The sequence below is a fragment of the Vigna unguiculata genome, chromosome 3 (assembly GCF_004118075.2).
Source record: "Vigna unguiculata cultivar IT97K-499-35 chromosome 3, ASM411807v1, whole genome shotgun sequence".
NCBI lineage: Eukaryota > Viridiplantae > Streptophyta > Magnoliopsida > Fabales > Fabaceae > Vigna > Vigna unguiculata.
In genome coordinates, this window is record NC_040281.1 from 59,920,564 (window position 1) to 59,937,990 (window position 17,427).

The following is a 17,427-nucleotide window of genomic DNA, read 5'->3' on the forward strand; positions in this document are numbered from 1 at the left end:
CCGAGTTAGGTTGAAATATTTTACAAATTTTAATACGGATTGATTTTTGACATGGCTCATCTAGAATCCGACTCACTCGGATTAAACCTGTGGTGAGCCGGGTTGGCTCACCAACCCGCAGATAAAAGGGTACAAGTGTTTTTTATTAATTTGGGCTTTACATTTGGGTCATGTTAGGTTATTTTTTTATCCAACGTATAAATAATTTATATTTGAATTGTATTAAAGTTAGACTTTAATTAGAATTACAATTTAGTTTTGACTGAAAAAAATTGTATCTTTTTTAATTAGGTGAATTAGTGAATCAACCCGTTTAACCCGCCAACCCATGGTGGATCGGGCGGGTTCAAACTTTTTTGGCTCATTAAATCATCAACCCGTCGTAGATCGAACCAGATTATTCGGTAGCTCTAATTTTTGTATTGTATAAAGAAATAATGATGTTGCTCTTAAAAAGAAACAATAATGATATTCACACGTTTCCATCTATATCCGTGTCTGTCTCCTCAATTTTTCTCATTTATTAATGAACTCTTTCATTATATGTATTTTTCTTTTTTTTCTTTCTATCTTCCTTAATAGGAAAATTTGAATTGCGAATAAACAATTATCTCACCTGTCTAAGCAAGAGAAACAATTAATAATTACTTTGCTCTCATTTTCTTGATTTGGTGGAGTCACTAGTACACTAATGGCGACCCGCGATGGCATCTAGTCGGCGATGGAGCTAGACAACAGTGGTGGTAGAGAGTGCAAAGGGTTTGCGCAAAGAGAATTGTGAGAGATGATGAATAATGAAAAGGGTTCGCGAATTGGAAATTATAACAGGCTTTATGGCCTCGGTTCAATTAATAACCGAGACCTAAAGTACTTACTGCCTCGGTCCAATAATAATCGAGGCCAAAACATCTGACGCTGGTGACATTTTTGAAATTTTATAACAGGCTTTATGGCCTCGGTTCAATTAATAATCGAGGCCTAAAGTACTTACTACCTTGGTCCAATAATAACCGAGGCCAAAACATCTGACGCTGGTGGCATTTTTAAAATTTTGGTTACTGGATTGCCTAATAGACTTCGGTTCTTAGGAGACCCAAGGCAAAAAAGTTCGACAAAATCGCAAAAATGTCACCGCCTCCTTATAGGCTTCGGTTCTGCTATAACCGAAACCTATAAAACGAGTTAAAAAGTCAAATCTGCACTAGTGAATCATAGACTTTTCCAAATATATATCATACATTTTATAATTTAGTACATACAGTTAACACTTTGAAGCAGTCAGTTGCAAGAGGACAATTCTCTCGTGTCACAAAGTAATGGGAAATGATATTTTCACAAAGAAAATTTTAATAAACTTTGACAATCCTTTGTTTTTTTCTCAGTAAAGTGAAAAACTTAAAAAACAATTAAGAAAATACAATTTAAAATTACACTAAAAAAATAAGAACAATGAAATTTTGATTACTAAATTTGGATAACTTTCTCTTACAACAAGATGTGTCATCTTTTAAGTGGTTTTGAAATATTAAAAATAAAAAAAAATAAAAAATGAAAAATCACTTAAAAAATGACACATTAGATCATAAGAAAAAATTGTTAAAAATTGTAAGACCCGAGAAAAAAAAAATTGAAATAAAGAATGAATATTTAATTTATATCTGGGAAGAAATAAATAGTGTTAATTGGACAAACATGACGTAGCAAAGTACTAGCTCAAGTGGTGAGAGTACTTTAGGGTTGTGTGTGAGGACTTGGGTTCAAGTCCTATGTATGTAAATTGTGTGAGTTTTAATGTTTCCTTTTAAGTAAGAGAAACGGAAGTATAATTTATATTTTATTGTATACGCATATTTAGCAATAAAAGTGGACTGGCTAAGTGGTTGCAGCGTGATAGGGGGGAACTCATAGTCCTTGCTTCGAACCTGGCCAGAGAAGTTCAACTTCCACATTTTTTTATTATTTTTTTTTCAGAACCTAGGCATAGATGGGGGTGGCATTGATGAGCCTCCACTGCAGTTGGACGAAAAACTGCATAAAAATGGGAGGGGAAGCCTGAAAAATGGAGGGCAGAAAAGTGTGGAAGAGAGTGAGATTTGAAAATTTTGGAGGAAAGGTGTGGAGAAGAAGAAGAAAGGAGACCACCATTGAAGGAACTCCTTGGAAGCTTAGATCCAGGTTAGGGGAGCTGGAATTGTACCTCTAATTGCGCACTGTTTAATTTCATGAACTGTATGATTAAATTGATGCATGTACAATGCCCTACTGTGTATAATTCGTGTTTCTGGAATTTTCCAGAAACCGCCTGGCGGACGATGAATTGCCGCCAGGCGACTCATCCAATTTTTACTTGTTTCCTGGGTTCCAGAGAGGAACCGCTTGGCGGTGAGCGTTGTGCCGCCAGGCGACGCGTGACGACCAACCCAGATTCTGGGTTTTTGCTTGAACTGCCTGGCGGTGATGAACACCCGCCAGGCGACGCGGACTAATTTTGGTTCGATTTTGGTGTTCTGAGTATTCTGATTGGATTCTAAATGGAAGGAAATGGATCATTAACTTTTAATTGAATACTTGACTAAAGAAATTGGGGAATTTCACTATAAATTAGAGTTGTTGTGCAGGGGGTAAGGTTCGCAGGTGCAGGAACCGCCTGGCGGCACCCATTTGGCCGCCAGGCGCCATACCAGTGAGATATGGTGTTTGATTCACGAAAAACGCTGTTTTTCGTACTTTTCGTGGAACAGGAACCGCCCGGCGGTAGTTTCATGCCGCCAGGCGCCACCGATTTTTCTGGTCTGCGCAGTTTTCGTAAAACTGCATTTACCGCTTCGTTAACCGTCTGATTTGGGTGAAATTTTGTAAGGTGTTTCACAACATGTTGTTCTTCAGTTTGAACGGTGGAGATTCAAATTGGATGTCTATGGAAAACGTAACGATCGAAACAGTGAGCAGACGTCGGGACAGGAAAGCTGGAAAAACGCTGGAGGATCCCTGATTTTCGTTTTTAAATTGCCAATAGCCTAGACCACTAAAAATAGTGGTTTAGTAGTCAAATTAAAGCTACGGAAGTCTAGTTTTCAACCCAACAAGAATCAACTCATTTGGATGTCTATGGAAAATGTAAAGACCGAAACAGTGAGCAGACGTCGGGACAGGAAAGCTGGAAAAACGCTGGAGGATCCCTGATTTTCGTTTTTAAATTGCCAATAGCTTAGACCTCCAAAAATAGTGGTTTGGTAGTCAAATTAAAGATATGGAAGTCTAGTTTCTAACCAAAAAGGAATCACCTCAATTAGACATCTGTAGAGAAAATTATTGATAAAACTGTAATAGGTGTCGGTTAGTAACGTTGACATTGTTTTGTAAATGAGTATTCTAATTTCTGGACTTCCTTAGGCCAGCGCCTGGCCTTAGTGGTTGGTCTCGCCAGGTGAGATTCGATGCTCGTATTGTTGTGTGGAGGTGTGGCACCTGACGGGTTTTTTTTGTTACCGCCTGACGAAGTGAGGTTGTTTCTGATTTGGTACCTGTAACCTGGCGCCTGGCAGCGCTGAGTGTGGCGCCAGGCGGTCAGTGAAGTTGTTCCACTTGACAATTGCCTAGGCAGTGTCGGTGTTTTATTTTCTGTTGCGGCAGATTGTTGTGCTAACCTTTGAGCTTTAAGGACTAAGTTCTTAGTGGGTCCGGGATGTGTTCAGATGAGGTCACGAGCGGGGAGGTTCGTGATGAGTTGGGACCGCATGATGGGATATTGGACAAGTTAGTCCTGGTGCTGCTATGGGCGGGGAGGTCCATAGTATGGTGATTGCATGCGTGTCATGGTCCGAGCGGGTGAGGTTCGGATGGTTTGACTACGGACGGGGAGGTCCGTAGGGTAGGACTACGAACGAGTTAGGTTCGTAGGTTTGACCACGAGCGGGGAGGTTCGTGGGAGCACAAGAAATCCCGAGACCAAGAGCATGTGCATGTCACTCATAATGGATCTTGAGTGAGAGGGAATTGAAAGGTTTAAATATAAATAATTATGAAATTCTTTTGGGGTATGGGTTTCTCATATTTATTCATTTTATATGCATAGCTCACCCTATCTGTTTGTGTGTGTGGCGATGATCGGATAAATTTTTATCCGAGAGCAGATACTGATGCAGGTGAGCCAGGAGCTGCATAGGCACGGAGAGGGGTCTATGGGATGTTCAAGAAGAATTATGTTAAATGTTTTTATTATGTTTTAAAACTATGAGTGGTTTGTGATAAATCTTAAATCACGTGTGATGTAAGATATAACTGAAGTTTTAAACTTCCTACCTTTTTGGGAAATTATGTTTAATGAATATGAGTATGTTTTCCTTTTATTATTATTTTACTTAGTAATATTCTGGGAGGTATGTTACAAAAATATCATTTAAAAAAAAAATAAACTTTGTCAAGTTTGTACAAACTTTTTTTTTGTCAAACTATAATTTTTGTAAAGTAATAGCGACCAGTAGTTACTCATTGTCCACACATTTTCCTCTCTTCGAGTTCACACATGCACTAATTCATTACTTCAACGTACTACCTTTCTCAATACAATTCTTCGCATCCCACCATATACTTTTCAAAACCCTTTCCCTCGTTTTCCTCTACGAGTCGTTTCCCTCGTTTGTCTCTTTCACTCGTACAATCATAAGTTTCGATTTTATCAATCCAAATCTATATATATATATATATATATATATATATATATATATATATATATATATATATACACACACAGCTTCATCTCATATCATATCCATCATCATGCAAAACCCTTAGTTAGCAATATGGATGCTGAAAATTTTTCTTCAGATACTCAAGATTGTCAAAATTATTCTTTAATTTCAATTTGTCAAGAGTGATTCTACAAAGAATAAAGAATAAAGAAAGATATTTATAAAAGTATGTCATCCACAACTTTACATCTAAATTTAAGAAAAATATTCGATAAATCAAATTCAAACGTTAACTTCAAAAGAAAAAGGAGGAAAAATTTAAATTCCTTGATCATGATTTCCCTACCACTAGTTGTAGTCATGAATTTCCATTTATAGTTTTTCTCTTGGTTCATACTCCTATTTGGACTTGGAATAATCGAACTAAATATTATTCTATAAACTACTAATTATACCTAAAAATTGCAAAAAAAGAAAGAAACATCTTCTAATTACAAGTCTAAAAAATACAAAATAAAAAATTACAAAATTATTTTCAAGAATGAAAACATCTTATTTTATTATTCTTCTAATTATTAGAAATATTTATTATTTTCATTCATGCATTCACGATTTAATTTAATATGATAGAATTACAATTTTCAGTTTATTATATTTCTTTTTTCTGTAGAATTTAGATATGGTGTACCTTCGTTGATCAATATAGTTAGTATTTTAGTTGACCGGTGAAAATGAAAATTTTCGCACGTGCCTGCGTACGGCCTTTTACTTTTCGCACATTGTGACAAATTCATTTATGTTTTGCCTTTTTCTTTTATAATAAGAATATTCCTCTTGACTCATTCTTCCACTCAAAATTTTTATGAAGAAAAATATGAACACCACTTAGTTTATTTCATGTCACTCTCCATAAAAATATGTTTAAATACGAGTTAAAAGAGCTTTTTAAAAAATTATTAAAAATATAGAAATATTTCTTCGAAAAATAAAAATTCTCAAAAGCATTTCTAACATGTATTTGAGCAAACATAACTAGAAGGTTTACAACTTAATTACAAAGTTTGACTTTCAATTATTGACAAAAGTATAAAAATGAAGTTTCCATTGCACGTGTTGGATAATGACATATAGTCAACGCAATAGTATCATTAGGGAACGATTATTCCTTGTGGTCCCGTTTACGTTATTACATAACTCCCAAAAATGAGACTTGTAAAGAGAAACTTTTCAAGGAATGATTTCAAAGTTTTTTTCTTTTTTTTTTCTGGCTTTCTTATATTCCATACACGTATTAATAATAAGAGAGAATTTTATATTTTATTATGTAAAGATGAAATAGGTAAACAAAATAAAAAACTTAATTGTTTTAATAAATTAAAAAAAATTAAATCATGCCATACGTCCCTATTTTCTTAAAAAGATATCATTTGGTCAATTTTTTATGCGTCTCAATTTGATTTTTATTTTGAAAAAATTTATCCAATCAAGTATTTTCGTTGATATATTAACAACATTTAAGAGGTATCATGTATCAGTTTGTGGTTTGTTATATTTTTTTTAAGAAATTGAGTTTAATTTGAAGGGATGAAATTGCTTAATTTTAAGAAAAATGGAGACTGAGTTGAGACAAAATAAAAATACAGAAACCAAATTCAGACTATCATTATTTTCACTTGAGGATATATATTATTCAGAGAGGAATGATTTGAGGGTGATTGAGGTGTTCACTTATAGGGATTTGAGAGAGAGAAGGCGAAAGGAAGGAATTGAGGGATTCTTCCCTTCCTCTTTCATATCTAGATATTTTAAGGTAATTTGTATCAAATTAGTGTAATGTTTTCCATCATTGTTTTGTTTTCTTAATTCAAGTCAATTCACGTACATGTTTTCTTAATTTATATAAATTAATGATGCAAATCATCAATAATAATGCTGCATAATTATGATTATAATGTAAAAATATGACTTTTAAAATTATGATTATAAAAATAATTAATACCCCAAATTTCTAAATTTTTTTAAAAAAATATACATGTAAATATAATGTATTTTATTGTGTTTTTATTAAAATAATTATTTTTTTTCAATTTATTCATTAAATATTTTTTTTATAAAATAAATCTAACTCTTCAAAATATAATTTTAGATTACTTTCTACAAACAATTTAATAATCTTGTTTCTTTTTTCAATTAAACTCAAATTTTAATTTATTACATAAATCAACTTCCTCGCAAAACTTACTTCTAAATCCACACTTTAATTCACTGAAATACACCCTCTCACTCTCTCCCAAATCAATCTTAACAAGTGAACACACCTTTAAGTTGTGGTTGTGTTCATTTGTGAATATGGATTGGATTTGAGGGAGAGTGAGTATATGGATTTAAAGGTAAAGTTTGTGTTGTGTTTTTGAAAGGATTTAAAGGTAGAATTAATAGATTTAGAGATGAAAGTTTTCGAGTGATTTTAGTGATGTGATAGATAAAAAAATATTTTAATAAATAGAAATTAAATATTACTAAATTACCCTTATTAAGAAATATAATATAAAATAATTTTTGAAAGAGTTGAAATAATATTTTTTAGAGATGTTAATGAATAGTTTTGAAGAAAAAATCATTATTATAACAAATAAAGAATAAAATGCACTTGGTATAAGAATAAATATAAAATATAAAATATTTAGATATTAAATAATACAGTGGTTAAATTAAAATGTAAAAAATAACAATCACATTTTATTTTATCTTTTGTATAACTTTGTTTTCATCTCGGTTTATTTATTTTTCCATGTTATTTGGAAATTAACATATGAATGAAAATTCAAAACTTTTTGACAAAGAAAGAAACACCTTTATGGGAAATGTTTGGTAAGCATGGACGCTACCATTTTAATCTCATTGTTAGCGTGAATATGATCCATTGAGGCTATCATTTTCACTCTTATCTCAATGTTTACACTAATATGGATCTATTTTCATTTTCATTTTTCAATTCTGACCTATCATCATTGTTGCTGCTTCCATGCATAGGATAATCACTGCAAGATCCATTTTTTTCTGCTGTTTTCAAAAGAAAACATCAACCTCACTATGTTGCATTTTCCACATTTTTGCTTTTTGAAGAAATTCAGATACAAGTTCTTGTTATTCAGTGTTTCACTGAAAACCAGTGGAAATGACGTCCTCCACAGCTCCGCTAACCATTGCACACCTCCTTCAACACAAAATAATCATTTTAGAAAAGTTCCAAAATAATTGGAATCGATTCCATGGATAAGGGAACCGGTTCCAAATGAGGCATGGATTGCATTTAACCGCTCAAGATTCAGTTCCAACACATCCATAACTGATTCCCAGCACTCCAATGTCACACAGGCCTACATCCATTGCATTCCATAAACCATCTTCCTGTTGCCTTGGTCACAATGGAGGTGTGCAACCATCCCACCCTTGTTGGTTCTCCACCAGAATTTTTCCTGCCAACATGTGAAAATAAAGTGATGATAAAGTAAGGTTATTATGGTAAAATGTGATTTATCACCCTCAAATCTACACACCTAAAGCGACATGGGAGGAGGGAATAATCTTATAAATCTGCACTTTACATCATTCGCAAATCGTTAAATAAGAACATCCATAATCAGTACTAATTTGTCTTATTTAAATACGAACAGGAAATCAGTCTATACGAACACAACCTAAGGTAATGATATTTGGTGTGATGATAATGACATGTAACACTACAACTGCTACATTACATTGTTATTGTCTCGTGACATGACGTCATCTTGACATTTGACATTTTTTTTTTAAATTAAAAAAAATTAAAAATTTACGAATTAATACGTTACACATCTTTAACATTTTTAGTACAGTAATAATAAAAAAAAATATGATTGTATCAAATTTTCTAAAATAAAATCCAAATTAAAACATATAAAAAAGGATCGATTTAAGATTTTCCTACAATGACATGGTTTAACTATTAAAAAACCAAGTGTAGCATTACACGCTTACGAAATACATTTTACACCCATGTTTACTGGGAAATATGTAAATAAAAATTGTAAAATATTTAAATAGTATGAAAATATGCAGAACAGCTTATCTTCAATATGTTAAATTCCCCTTATGGTTTAAAACTTGTTCACAGGTATTTATATTTTATTTAATTAATTTTTCATATAATGTTTTACTCTTTATTTTGTTCACGTTATTAGAAGAAGGCTTTAAACAAAATGATAAGTGACCTATTTTAATCTTTTTTTAATTGTGTTCATATTAGAGGAATTCAAACAAGCAATCCAAAATTAAAGTTATTTTCAAGAAAATCAGATTTTTCGCTGAGGGAGTCTATCAAAAGTTAATACGAAGTTTATTATATCGATTTTTTTTTTTAAAGAAAACGGAATAAGAAAATCCTTCTATAAATTTCAAGCTGTTGAATTCATGCTCTCACTGACAATCCCTACAATAGCAAAAATATATTTCAACAAATCAGTGTATATGCAAGTGAGAAGATCTCCTGAGTGTTTCTATATTATTTAAGAAAATAAAATTAATAATAATAATAACGCTAGAGATAAATAATTTGTAATGGGTTATGTTATTAAAATATATCATAATTTTAGTATTTAAACAATTTATTTTTATATTTTAGTTTAAAAATATAATTAAAAGATGGATGGTAAAATGGAAGAAACACGATGAATATCATATGAGAAATATATGCATTATCATACATGTTGCATAGTAAAATCCTTACAAACAATTGGTTGATGATCTTCCTATGCAGTTAGTCCATTACATTCTCAATTTACATGTGCCATAAGACTAGGCTGGCCTATATAAAATGATATTAAATTCAATTTACAGGTAGTACAGTGAAATTCAAATTGAATTTCAAACATTTTACCACAAACAAGAATGAGAGTGACCATATTTGGACCTTCTTCATCTGAGAGTGACCATTTTAGGGCCAATTGACCAAGCTACTTGCATAAATGACAGAGTAGAGATTGAGGTAGGTAAAACGAGTGAGCTGTACTTTAAGTTCATTCACATAATCATGCTTCTACAACAGCTGTTTCTTCGACAGTAGAATTAACTGATGTAATTTCTTCGGTAACATCTCCCTTAATAACATCTGATTCTTGTACCTGTTCTGTTTCAACATTAAGAACCTTTTCTCTGAGCTTCGTTTCAAGTTCTTCTAATGCGCTACAATTCTCAGCTAGGAAACTCTTTAGGGCATCCTTCCCGCGGAAATTCTGTTCGTTATAGTAATACATTGCACCAGCCTTTAAGATTAGTTTGTGTTGTACGCTTAAATCTATAATTTCTGTTTCTTTACATATCCCCTTGCCAAACTCAAGCTCAAACTCGGCAGTTTTAAACGGAGGGGCAAGCTTGTTCTTCACAACCTTGACCAGAACCTGGCTTCCCAAAATCTGTACAAATAAAAAGGCTTAAAGGACAAATATTCATACCAGAAATTAGACCAAATGAAATCAGTGCAATATTCAGATCCAAAAAATATTGAACAAACAGGTAACGTACAGAGGATTAAATGCAAAAATAAAAAAGTTGTATCCGAGATAGAAAATGCAAAGCTCTAGCTTCTATACAGGACATCATCACATCCAGAATCCACTGAACAAAACAGGTAAAATGTTTTTTTAACTAAGATATTCACCCTCCTGAAGGTGGGTACTGCATGGATGATAAAAATACCAGTTATTCACTGCATTGTCATCGACAAATAACATGCTTACCCAAAACAAAACAAAAAACAGCACGTGTCACAAGCAGTTTTGCCATAAAAAGTGAATTCATGATGACAAATGACTTCACACCAAAATTAACAAGCTTGGTCTCGAATTAATAATGCTAATATATTTTCTTGAGTGCTGCCAGCACACTCCCTTGAACATTTTTTTTATAATACACTCTATCACGATCCGTTTTAACACTTTAATATTGGTTAAATTTTATTGGAAATTATGAAATCATGAATGAAACTTATTAGCTGGAAGTGGGTGTAATAAAATTATGTGATTTCCAATCAATTTCAATTAATATGAGTGTGTTAGAGCATTTCTCTTTTTCTTTTTAATTATACTCCATACTAAACACCAACATGTACTTTGCCACAGGATATGGAATACACCGACTATTAACCATAAATAAGCAAGCAATTTCAATTAATTTATATCTTTTGTTTTATAAGGCATGGGTCAGAACTGCTATTTATCAAGATTGCAATAAATGTACTGAGTTCAAAAGCTTTACACCTACACACCACTCACGTCCAAAGTATATCAAGAATGGAAGTAGCTTGGAATATAGATTTAAAGAGACGGCCTACTTCAGAACAGAACATCGTTGATTCCATCAAACTGAACCAGATTTTATCTTTTGAAACAAACATTAGAACAGGGATCCCAATATTACAGCAGGAAGCATGGCATAAAAATAATCAATGTGATTACCTCTTCACCCTTCTTGACAAACCCTGTTCTCTTGATATTTAGACGCACAGAAGCATAGAATTTCAATGCATTACCACCACAAGTAACTTCAGTAGGCCCACTAAATCCCCCAAAGGTTGAAATCTTTGACCTCACCTGGAGGATACAACAGAATTCCCGTTACTAAAAGACAGACACATCCCAAGGTAATTTGAAGAAAGTACTTCCACTTCCACCCAAAAGAAAATGGATAAATTACAGAAATATACAAGCGGTAAAAGATAATACCTTCCAAGTCATTTTTAACAGCAAACAGCAAGCTCAACCCACCCATAAGTTTAAAAATAGGCCCATTGGTACATGTCTGACATGCATGGCCAATGCATAATTAGAACTTTCAATAAATTCAAAGAATTTGGAAAAAAAAAGAACATCAACATGTTCCATTCAACCTGTCAGGATACATTGCTAAATCATCTTGAGGGCTTCTCTACCAGAAATAAAACTATATATATTCCCCATAGAGAAGCTCTCATATGCTCTTCTATCCCAACAGACCTTCAATCTTCTCAGTTTAGAGCCTACGGCTCTGATATTTACCCCAGCAATGAACCCCGATTATGTTGTCCCTTGATATTATTTATAACAGTGCGAGTAACATACAGTATACCATACTCTCCTATTGTCAAAATTTATTTAAAACTACGAAATGATGAATGAATTCATCAAATTAAGGATGGATACCCACACAATTTTATGATTATTAGAAGAGGGTATGCTGCTAACACATCTATTTATTATTATTTTCTTCATAATCTGAAAAGAATAGACTGATGAAGTTCCAGAAATTAATAGCTTTTGGTATTTAAGATTCACACATGAAATTATACCCTAATTTTTGCACTCAAGCAGCTTTACATGCAAAAAGGACAATGAATTGACTCTGACCGATTACACTAAAGCGAAGACAGCTGCAGAACAAGGTCAGAGAGGTTGAAAGAATCAAATTAGCACCGGGCAGACTAATCCAAACAAAGGTTTCATATACAAATTAACTTGCTCAGATTCAAACTAAAATATATTCATAATCTGACCAAAGTAAAATTGACAAAATAGCTGCGGTTTGGGGGGATGTTGTTGTTTGGAATTTCTGGAGAGCAAGAAAATTGTGTGTACTCCAGGGGTATAAAGCTAAAAGAGATATGATCCTAAAGGAAATTACTCTTCATTCTTGGACATGGATTAAAGTGTTCATGAAGGAATTTCCATATTCTTTTTCTACATAGCGAGCAAATCCAAGTCCGTGCATTCCATCTAACGAGTTTCAATAATTATGATAGTTACTACTATTTTCTGATGGAGGTAGAGAGATATGATATGTCTGTGCAGTGGTTATTGAACTTGGGGCTATTTCTTTATAATATGTCAGTATTTATGATTGCTGATTCTGCAAAAATAGGATACTAGATACAGAAGTAACTAAGTTTTATGGTAGCAATTTGGGGCGCAATTCTAATTTTGGGGATTTATTAAAGTTATGAAGTATTTTAAGAGTCAGGGCATAAATACTTACTAACCAACTGGTAAGAGGTTTAGTTATGCGGAGCTTTACAATCCTGGTTAAAGGCTTTGTCGTACGTGTTTTTACAGTATCATTGGTACCTTTAGCAATGAAAACTCTTGTTTGCCTATCAAAAACAAATTGACAACATAGCTAATAACAATTTATCTGATACCTGATTTATAAAAATTAATATACTTTGAGAAAGTGATAAGGCATGGCTCAATTTTCGAAGTGCCTGACTCATCAACCTAGCCTGCATTGCCATGTGAGCATCACCCATTTCACCATCAAGCTCACCTTTAGGAACAAGTGCAGCCACCTATCATGAAAAGACTGCAAAAAGTTAGTTGACAACGGACGTCCATTTAAACTAATAAAACAAGATATCGAAGACATAGTATAAACCATACAGAAGAAATAAAGAGAAAGTTCAAAGAGGAATACTAAAATTCCTTTCATTCTTTCCGTTGGAAAACCAAACTCAACAAGTCTACAAATGGGGGTTTATTAAGAGGACAAAATCCAAAAATTAAAAATAACTTCATTAAAAGCTTCTAAAAATTGGATGATTCAATGTAAGAAATACTCAAGCACTAGGGAAACTCACTCTCAAAAGCTAGCTATTGAGGGGGGAAACAAAATGCTTAAATAATCCACTTCTCAACTCCCTCGTTGGTTAGAATCCTTCATAGGTAGCCCTTTCGGAGACATTGACAATCAGCTCTAATATAAATTGATAAGTACCCCAGCACTTGGAGAACCCACCCTCAAAAACTAACTATTAAGAGAAGAGAATCAAACACTTATATACCCCACCGAACATACCATACAACTCAATGCAAGACTTAGGCACCGCATAATACCCAAGTTCCTATAACACCGCTAAGAAATGCATCCCTTCCGGAAGAGTTCCAGTTTCCACATCATATATCTCACCCTTCCCTGAACTTATATTAAAACCAATCACACTGATTTCTACATAATATAGGAAGCTGGAAATATCTCTAGGTGATAAGCATCACCAAAAGCAAGATTTATATACAAGGATCTACCTATGCACAAAAACATAATACTTACACCAATAAATAACTTTTATAGGAATGACTAGACCTAATTCAAGGGTGATTGGTTAAAATCACTTTCCTACAATAAGTTATTAGATGGCCGTGAAAGTATGCCACTTGATACACTGGTTTAATGAATCTAATAACAGATAAAGATATTAGTAGAATTACCACTTACCATATAATCCTAAACAAGTTACTATTGGAAACAGGGAAAGCATTGAGAGAAACAAAAGAAATCGTGCTTCACACTTACACTGTCAACAACAATTACATCAACTGAACCACTACGGATTAAGGTATCCACAAGACTGAGAGCTTGTTCACCACAATCAGGTTGGGAGAGAAGTAAGTTTTCTGTATTCACCCCAATAGACTCTGCAAGTGTCTTGTCAAGGGCATGCTCAGCATCGACAAAGACACAATAGCCTGTATCAAACAACCATATCAATGTCTGGATAAACAAGCTACAAAATTCTAAACAAGTAAATCATATAATTGTGTGGGTAGGCCTCCTCAACTGCATTTTTTTTTTTTCTTTATAATTATAGTTCATATAAAACTAATGGAATGGAATAACACATCTGAAAAAGGGAAACTACTAGCACCAAATCATTGAGAAACCAAATTAGATTTACAGTTGGGAAACTGCTAGCCCTAGCAGTCTAGCACCAAAAAGTTGTTGGCACAGTATTGATATTGAAGCAGGAATTTCAGACGATGAGAAACCGTGTATAGAATCAACCATCCAATTTATCATTTCCAAAAATTAATAGTCAAAGGGTATTCTAAGAAACAAAGTCATTCATTAAGAAATCATAAGGAAAAAAAAAACACAATTATCACTAGCAAACATAAAGAGCAGGGGCAGGGAGATTAACTCATCTGATCTGAGTCTGTAACAACCATAATTATGATGAGGTCATGGTCACATGTACAGAAATTAGAAGTGTAAATCCATTACAACCAAAAGAAATAGACATTACAATTATCATTGTTGAAGTATTATATGAAGATAACCTCCTTGCTTCTGTGCTTCTGCAATCACATGTAAAGCAAGAGTTGTTTTTCCAGAAGCCTCTGGCCCATATATTTCAACTACGCGTCCCTATGGACACAAATTGGGGAAAACAGGAAACTTTGTCATCAGTTTCCAAAAGTTTGTGTATTAGAAATGGTTCAGATTTTATTCACATATAACAAATAAGCAAGAAACCTCTTCATCCAAGGATCAAAGCATACCTTTGGAAGACCACCAATTCCTAGTGCTATATCAAGAGAAAAAGAACCTGTCGACACCACAGGCACATTTTTTGGTGAGACAGAGCGACCAAGCCACATGATGGATCCCTTTCCAAATGCAGAAGTGATCTGATCAAGAGCTTGTTGAAGGGCCAACTCTTTCTTGGACATGTTTTCTTCACCAGAGTCACTTCCATCAGATTTGGAGCGCCTTCTACCTTTAGGTATATAGAAATGAAAAATGTTGTCAGGTTCAAATCTGTTCAAACTTCAAACATCAGAGATAATAGGAAACTAGACTATAATGATCTGAAACACTACATTATTTTCTATAAATTGTAACTTATATCAGTATGACATTAATGGCAGAGATAGACATGAACAGAAACTGGTAAGACATGAACTCTCCAAACAAGAAAATACAAATATTGCCACCATTCAAGAGTCCTAGTTCACTCCCACTCTTTCCAAACTTCTTCGTTCCTCCACCCGTCTTCCCTCTTTTTAATCCTCCATTTTGCTGTTTAATCATCTATCAATCCCCTTCCTGGTTACCTTCCCATCCTGGTCACAGGGTTACACAGCTTTCCCATGCTGATTTTCCCATCCTGTCCTGGTACTTTACATGCAACCTCAAACCCAAGTTACTCGACCATCCTATAGTACTTGTTCATGTTGTACCTTAGTCACAATAGGATGCCTAACATAAAGGCTAAATGAAGTAAATATTCCTCCAAGAAAAAGCAGACTTCTAAATCATCCGTGCTTACTATACTCAAATACATAAAAACCATGCAGCGAACCGGTATAAACTTTAGTTTTGGTTTGATTCAGCGTATGAATACAAAAACTTGAATGTATAAATTATAAAGAACCTAAACCATTCCCTTGTCAAGCCTCATTCTGAGGATTCACCAAAAGCACCAAGAGCTTAGCTGGACTTACCAAGCCCAATCCGTACCATGATTATTATAATTTATTTATAAGCCTTATAAGGCGATTACCCAGCAATGAAGACTTGGTTTAAATAATTACATGCAATGACCGTTAATATCTAATATTTTCAAAAGAATGTAATAATCTATTTTTCACGTATAACCTTTCAGGATAAATAAACTCCTGCAACTGATTAACTTTTGGATTCAGATAAAGGGAAGGAAAAAAAGCAAGAGAACTTCGACAAACCTTTAGATGAAAAGCTCAAAATCTGAGAAGTGCCAAATAATCCCAGCTCAAATCCCTGCAAATGAAAGCAAGAACTGATCATGCGGCAAAATAGCGCCAATCAGAAACGTAGGAAGAAGATGCAAAAAGCGAGGGAAACGGTCGGTTATATGCATAGTCATGATCATGCTGACAAAACGGCCAATGCTAGTTCCTTTTCCTTACCTTTTGTTAGAGGGCAATATTCATCTGACTTGGGTCCCCATGAATGCACGTATTACTTTAAAAGTGCATAAATAACAAAAGAAATTAAAACGTGACAGACAAGATCATCAGAATCCATAAAACAAGAATAATGCATAAAACAGAAGAAACGATAGAACACTGTAACATGTCTTTTGGTGACAAAAAATTATCAAAAACAAGTGATCAAATAAAATAAACAAAATCATGTCATAGCTTAAAAAAGGTGCGTAAGATCGAACCTTAGGGACAAATAGCGAGCGTGTGAGAAGGGAAGTGTTACGAAGCAGCCTCGCCATAGAAGCAACTTTGGGAGGTTCAAAGGAAGAGAGGAATTCCAATAAAATTGGAATGGGACATCATGGAATGAAAGTGAGTGAGGTTTTTATTTGTTTTGTTTGATTTCCCTCCCTTTTTTGTTCCATTCCATTCCACCACAGTCAAAAGAGTGAGGGTCGTTAGTGTTGAGGCAGAGCTGAGAGGAAGAAGAAAGAGTACAACAGGTTACTGGGCCGGGCCGGGCATTTTCTAAGAATCTATATAATAGGACTCTTTCTTGCTGCACCCCATGGATTCCTCCTGCACCTTAATAAGGTATTTAAGATTACTCTTCCATTCCACGCAATTTTGTTGGAAAACTCCAAATTCCGTGATTGGGAAAGTTTTCTAGTTATATAATTTGGAAGTTAAATTTTTTGATGTTATATTGTATAATCTGGTACTATTTATTTTTTAATATTATTTAATATTTTGAATTGTGTAATCTCAAATGTTAAATAATGTTGAAAACATATAATATCAATTTGTATAATTCAAAATGTAACACAAAAATCTATAATTTATGGTTTATTATGTAATCCAAAATTATGTTTGGAAAAAAAATGTCAGTATTAATTGTATTTTTTTTATTTCCTCTTTTCTCATGTTAAGAAAAATAATAGTAGCCTAACTCTTCATCGAACATGCGTATATAAAATTATTCAGCT

General features: G+C 33.6%; 1 protein-coding gene and 1 long non-coding RNA gene across 3 annotated transcripts; one reads left to right on the forward strand and one right to left on the reverse strand.

The window, feature by feature from the left end:
- Positions 1 to 1,968: 1,968 nt before the first annotated feature.
- On the forward strand, positions 1,969 to 4,355 carry LOC114179414. The gene is made up of 2 exons (XR_003603465.1): positions 1,969 to 2,175; positions 4,134 to 4,355. It is a non-coding gene; the product is annotated as an uncharacterized LOC114179414 (long non-coding RNA).
- A 5,052-nt stretch (positions 4,356 to 9,407) lies between these two features.
- On the reverse strand, positions 9,408 to 16,914 carry LOC114175678 (DNA repair protein recA homolog 3, mitochondrial-like). Of its 2 annotated transcripts, XM_028060460.1 has the most exons (9): positions 16,684 to 16,909; positions 16,424 to 16,478; positions 16,220 to 16,274; positions 15,035 to 15,252; positions 14,813 to 14,900; positions 14,049 to 14,221; positions 12,901 to 13,047; positions 11,186 to 11,320; positions 9,408 to 10,144 (listed from the first exon to the last, which is right to left on the reverse strand). In XM_028060460.1, the coding sequence occupies exons 4-9, from the start codon at positions 15,203 to 15,205 to the stop codon at positions 9,761 to 9,763; spliced, it is 1,098 nt and encodes a 365-aa protein (XP_027916261.1). In that variant the 5' UTR covers positions 15,206 to 15,252; positions 16,220 to 16,274; positions 16,424 to 16,478; positions 16,684 to 16,909; the 3' UTR covers positions 9,408 to 9,760. The 2 variants fall into 2 exon arrangements, with proteins under 2 accessions (XP_027916261.1, XP_027916260.1); XM_028060459.1 differs by lacking the exon at positions 16,424 to 16,478 and having other exon boundaries at positions 16,684 to 16,914.
- Between the last annotated feature and the right edge of the window lie 513 nt (positions 16,915 to 17,427).

What these genes read in the sequence shown, in the direction of transcription:
- LOC114175678 (XM_028060459.1), bottom strand. Translation starts at nt 16,740, where the DNA reads ATGGCGAGGCTGCTTCGTAACACTTCCCTTCTCACACGCTCGCTATTT. An exon ending in TTTGAGCTTTTCATCTAAAG is followed by an intron (nt 15,253 to 16,219) that starts GTTTGTCGAAGT and finishes ATATACCTAAAG; the next exon opens with GTAGAAGGCGCTCCAAATCT. An exon ending in AGAAGCACAGAAGCAAGGAG is followed by an intron (nt 14,222 to 14,812) that starts GTTATCTTCATA and finishes TGTTTGATACAG; the next exon opens with GCTATTGTGTCTTTGTCGAT.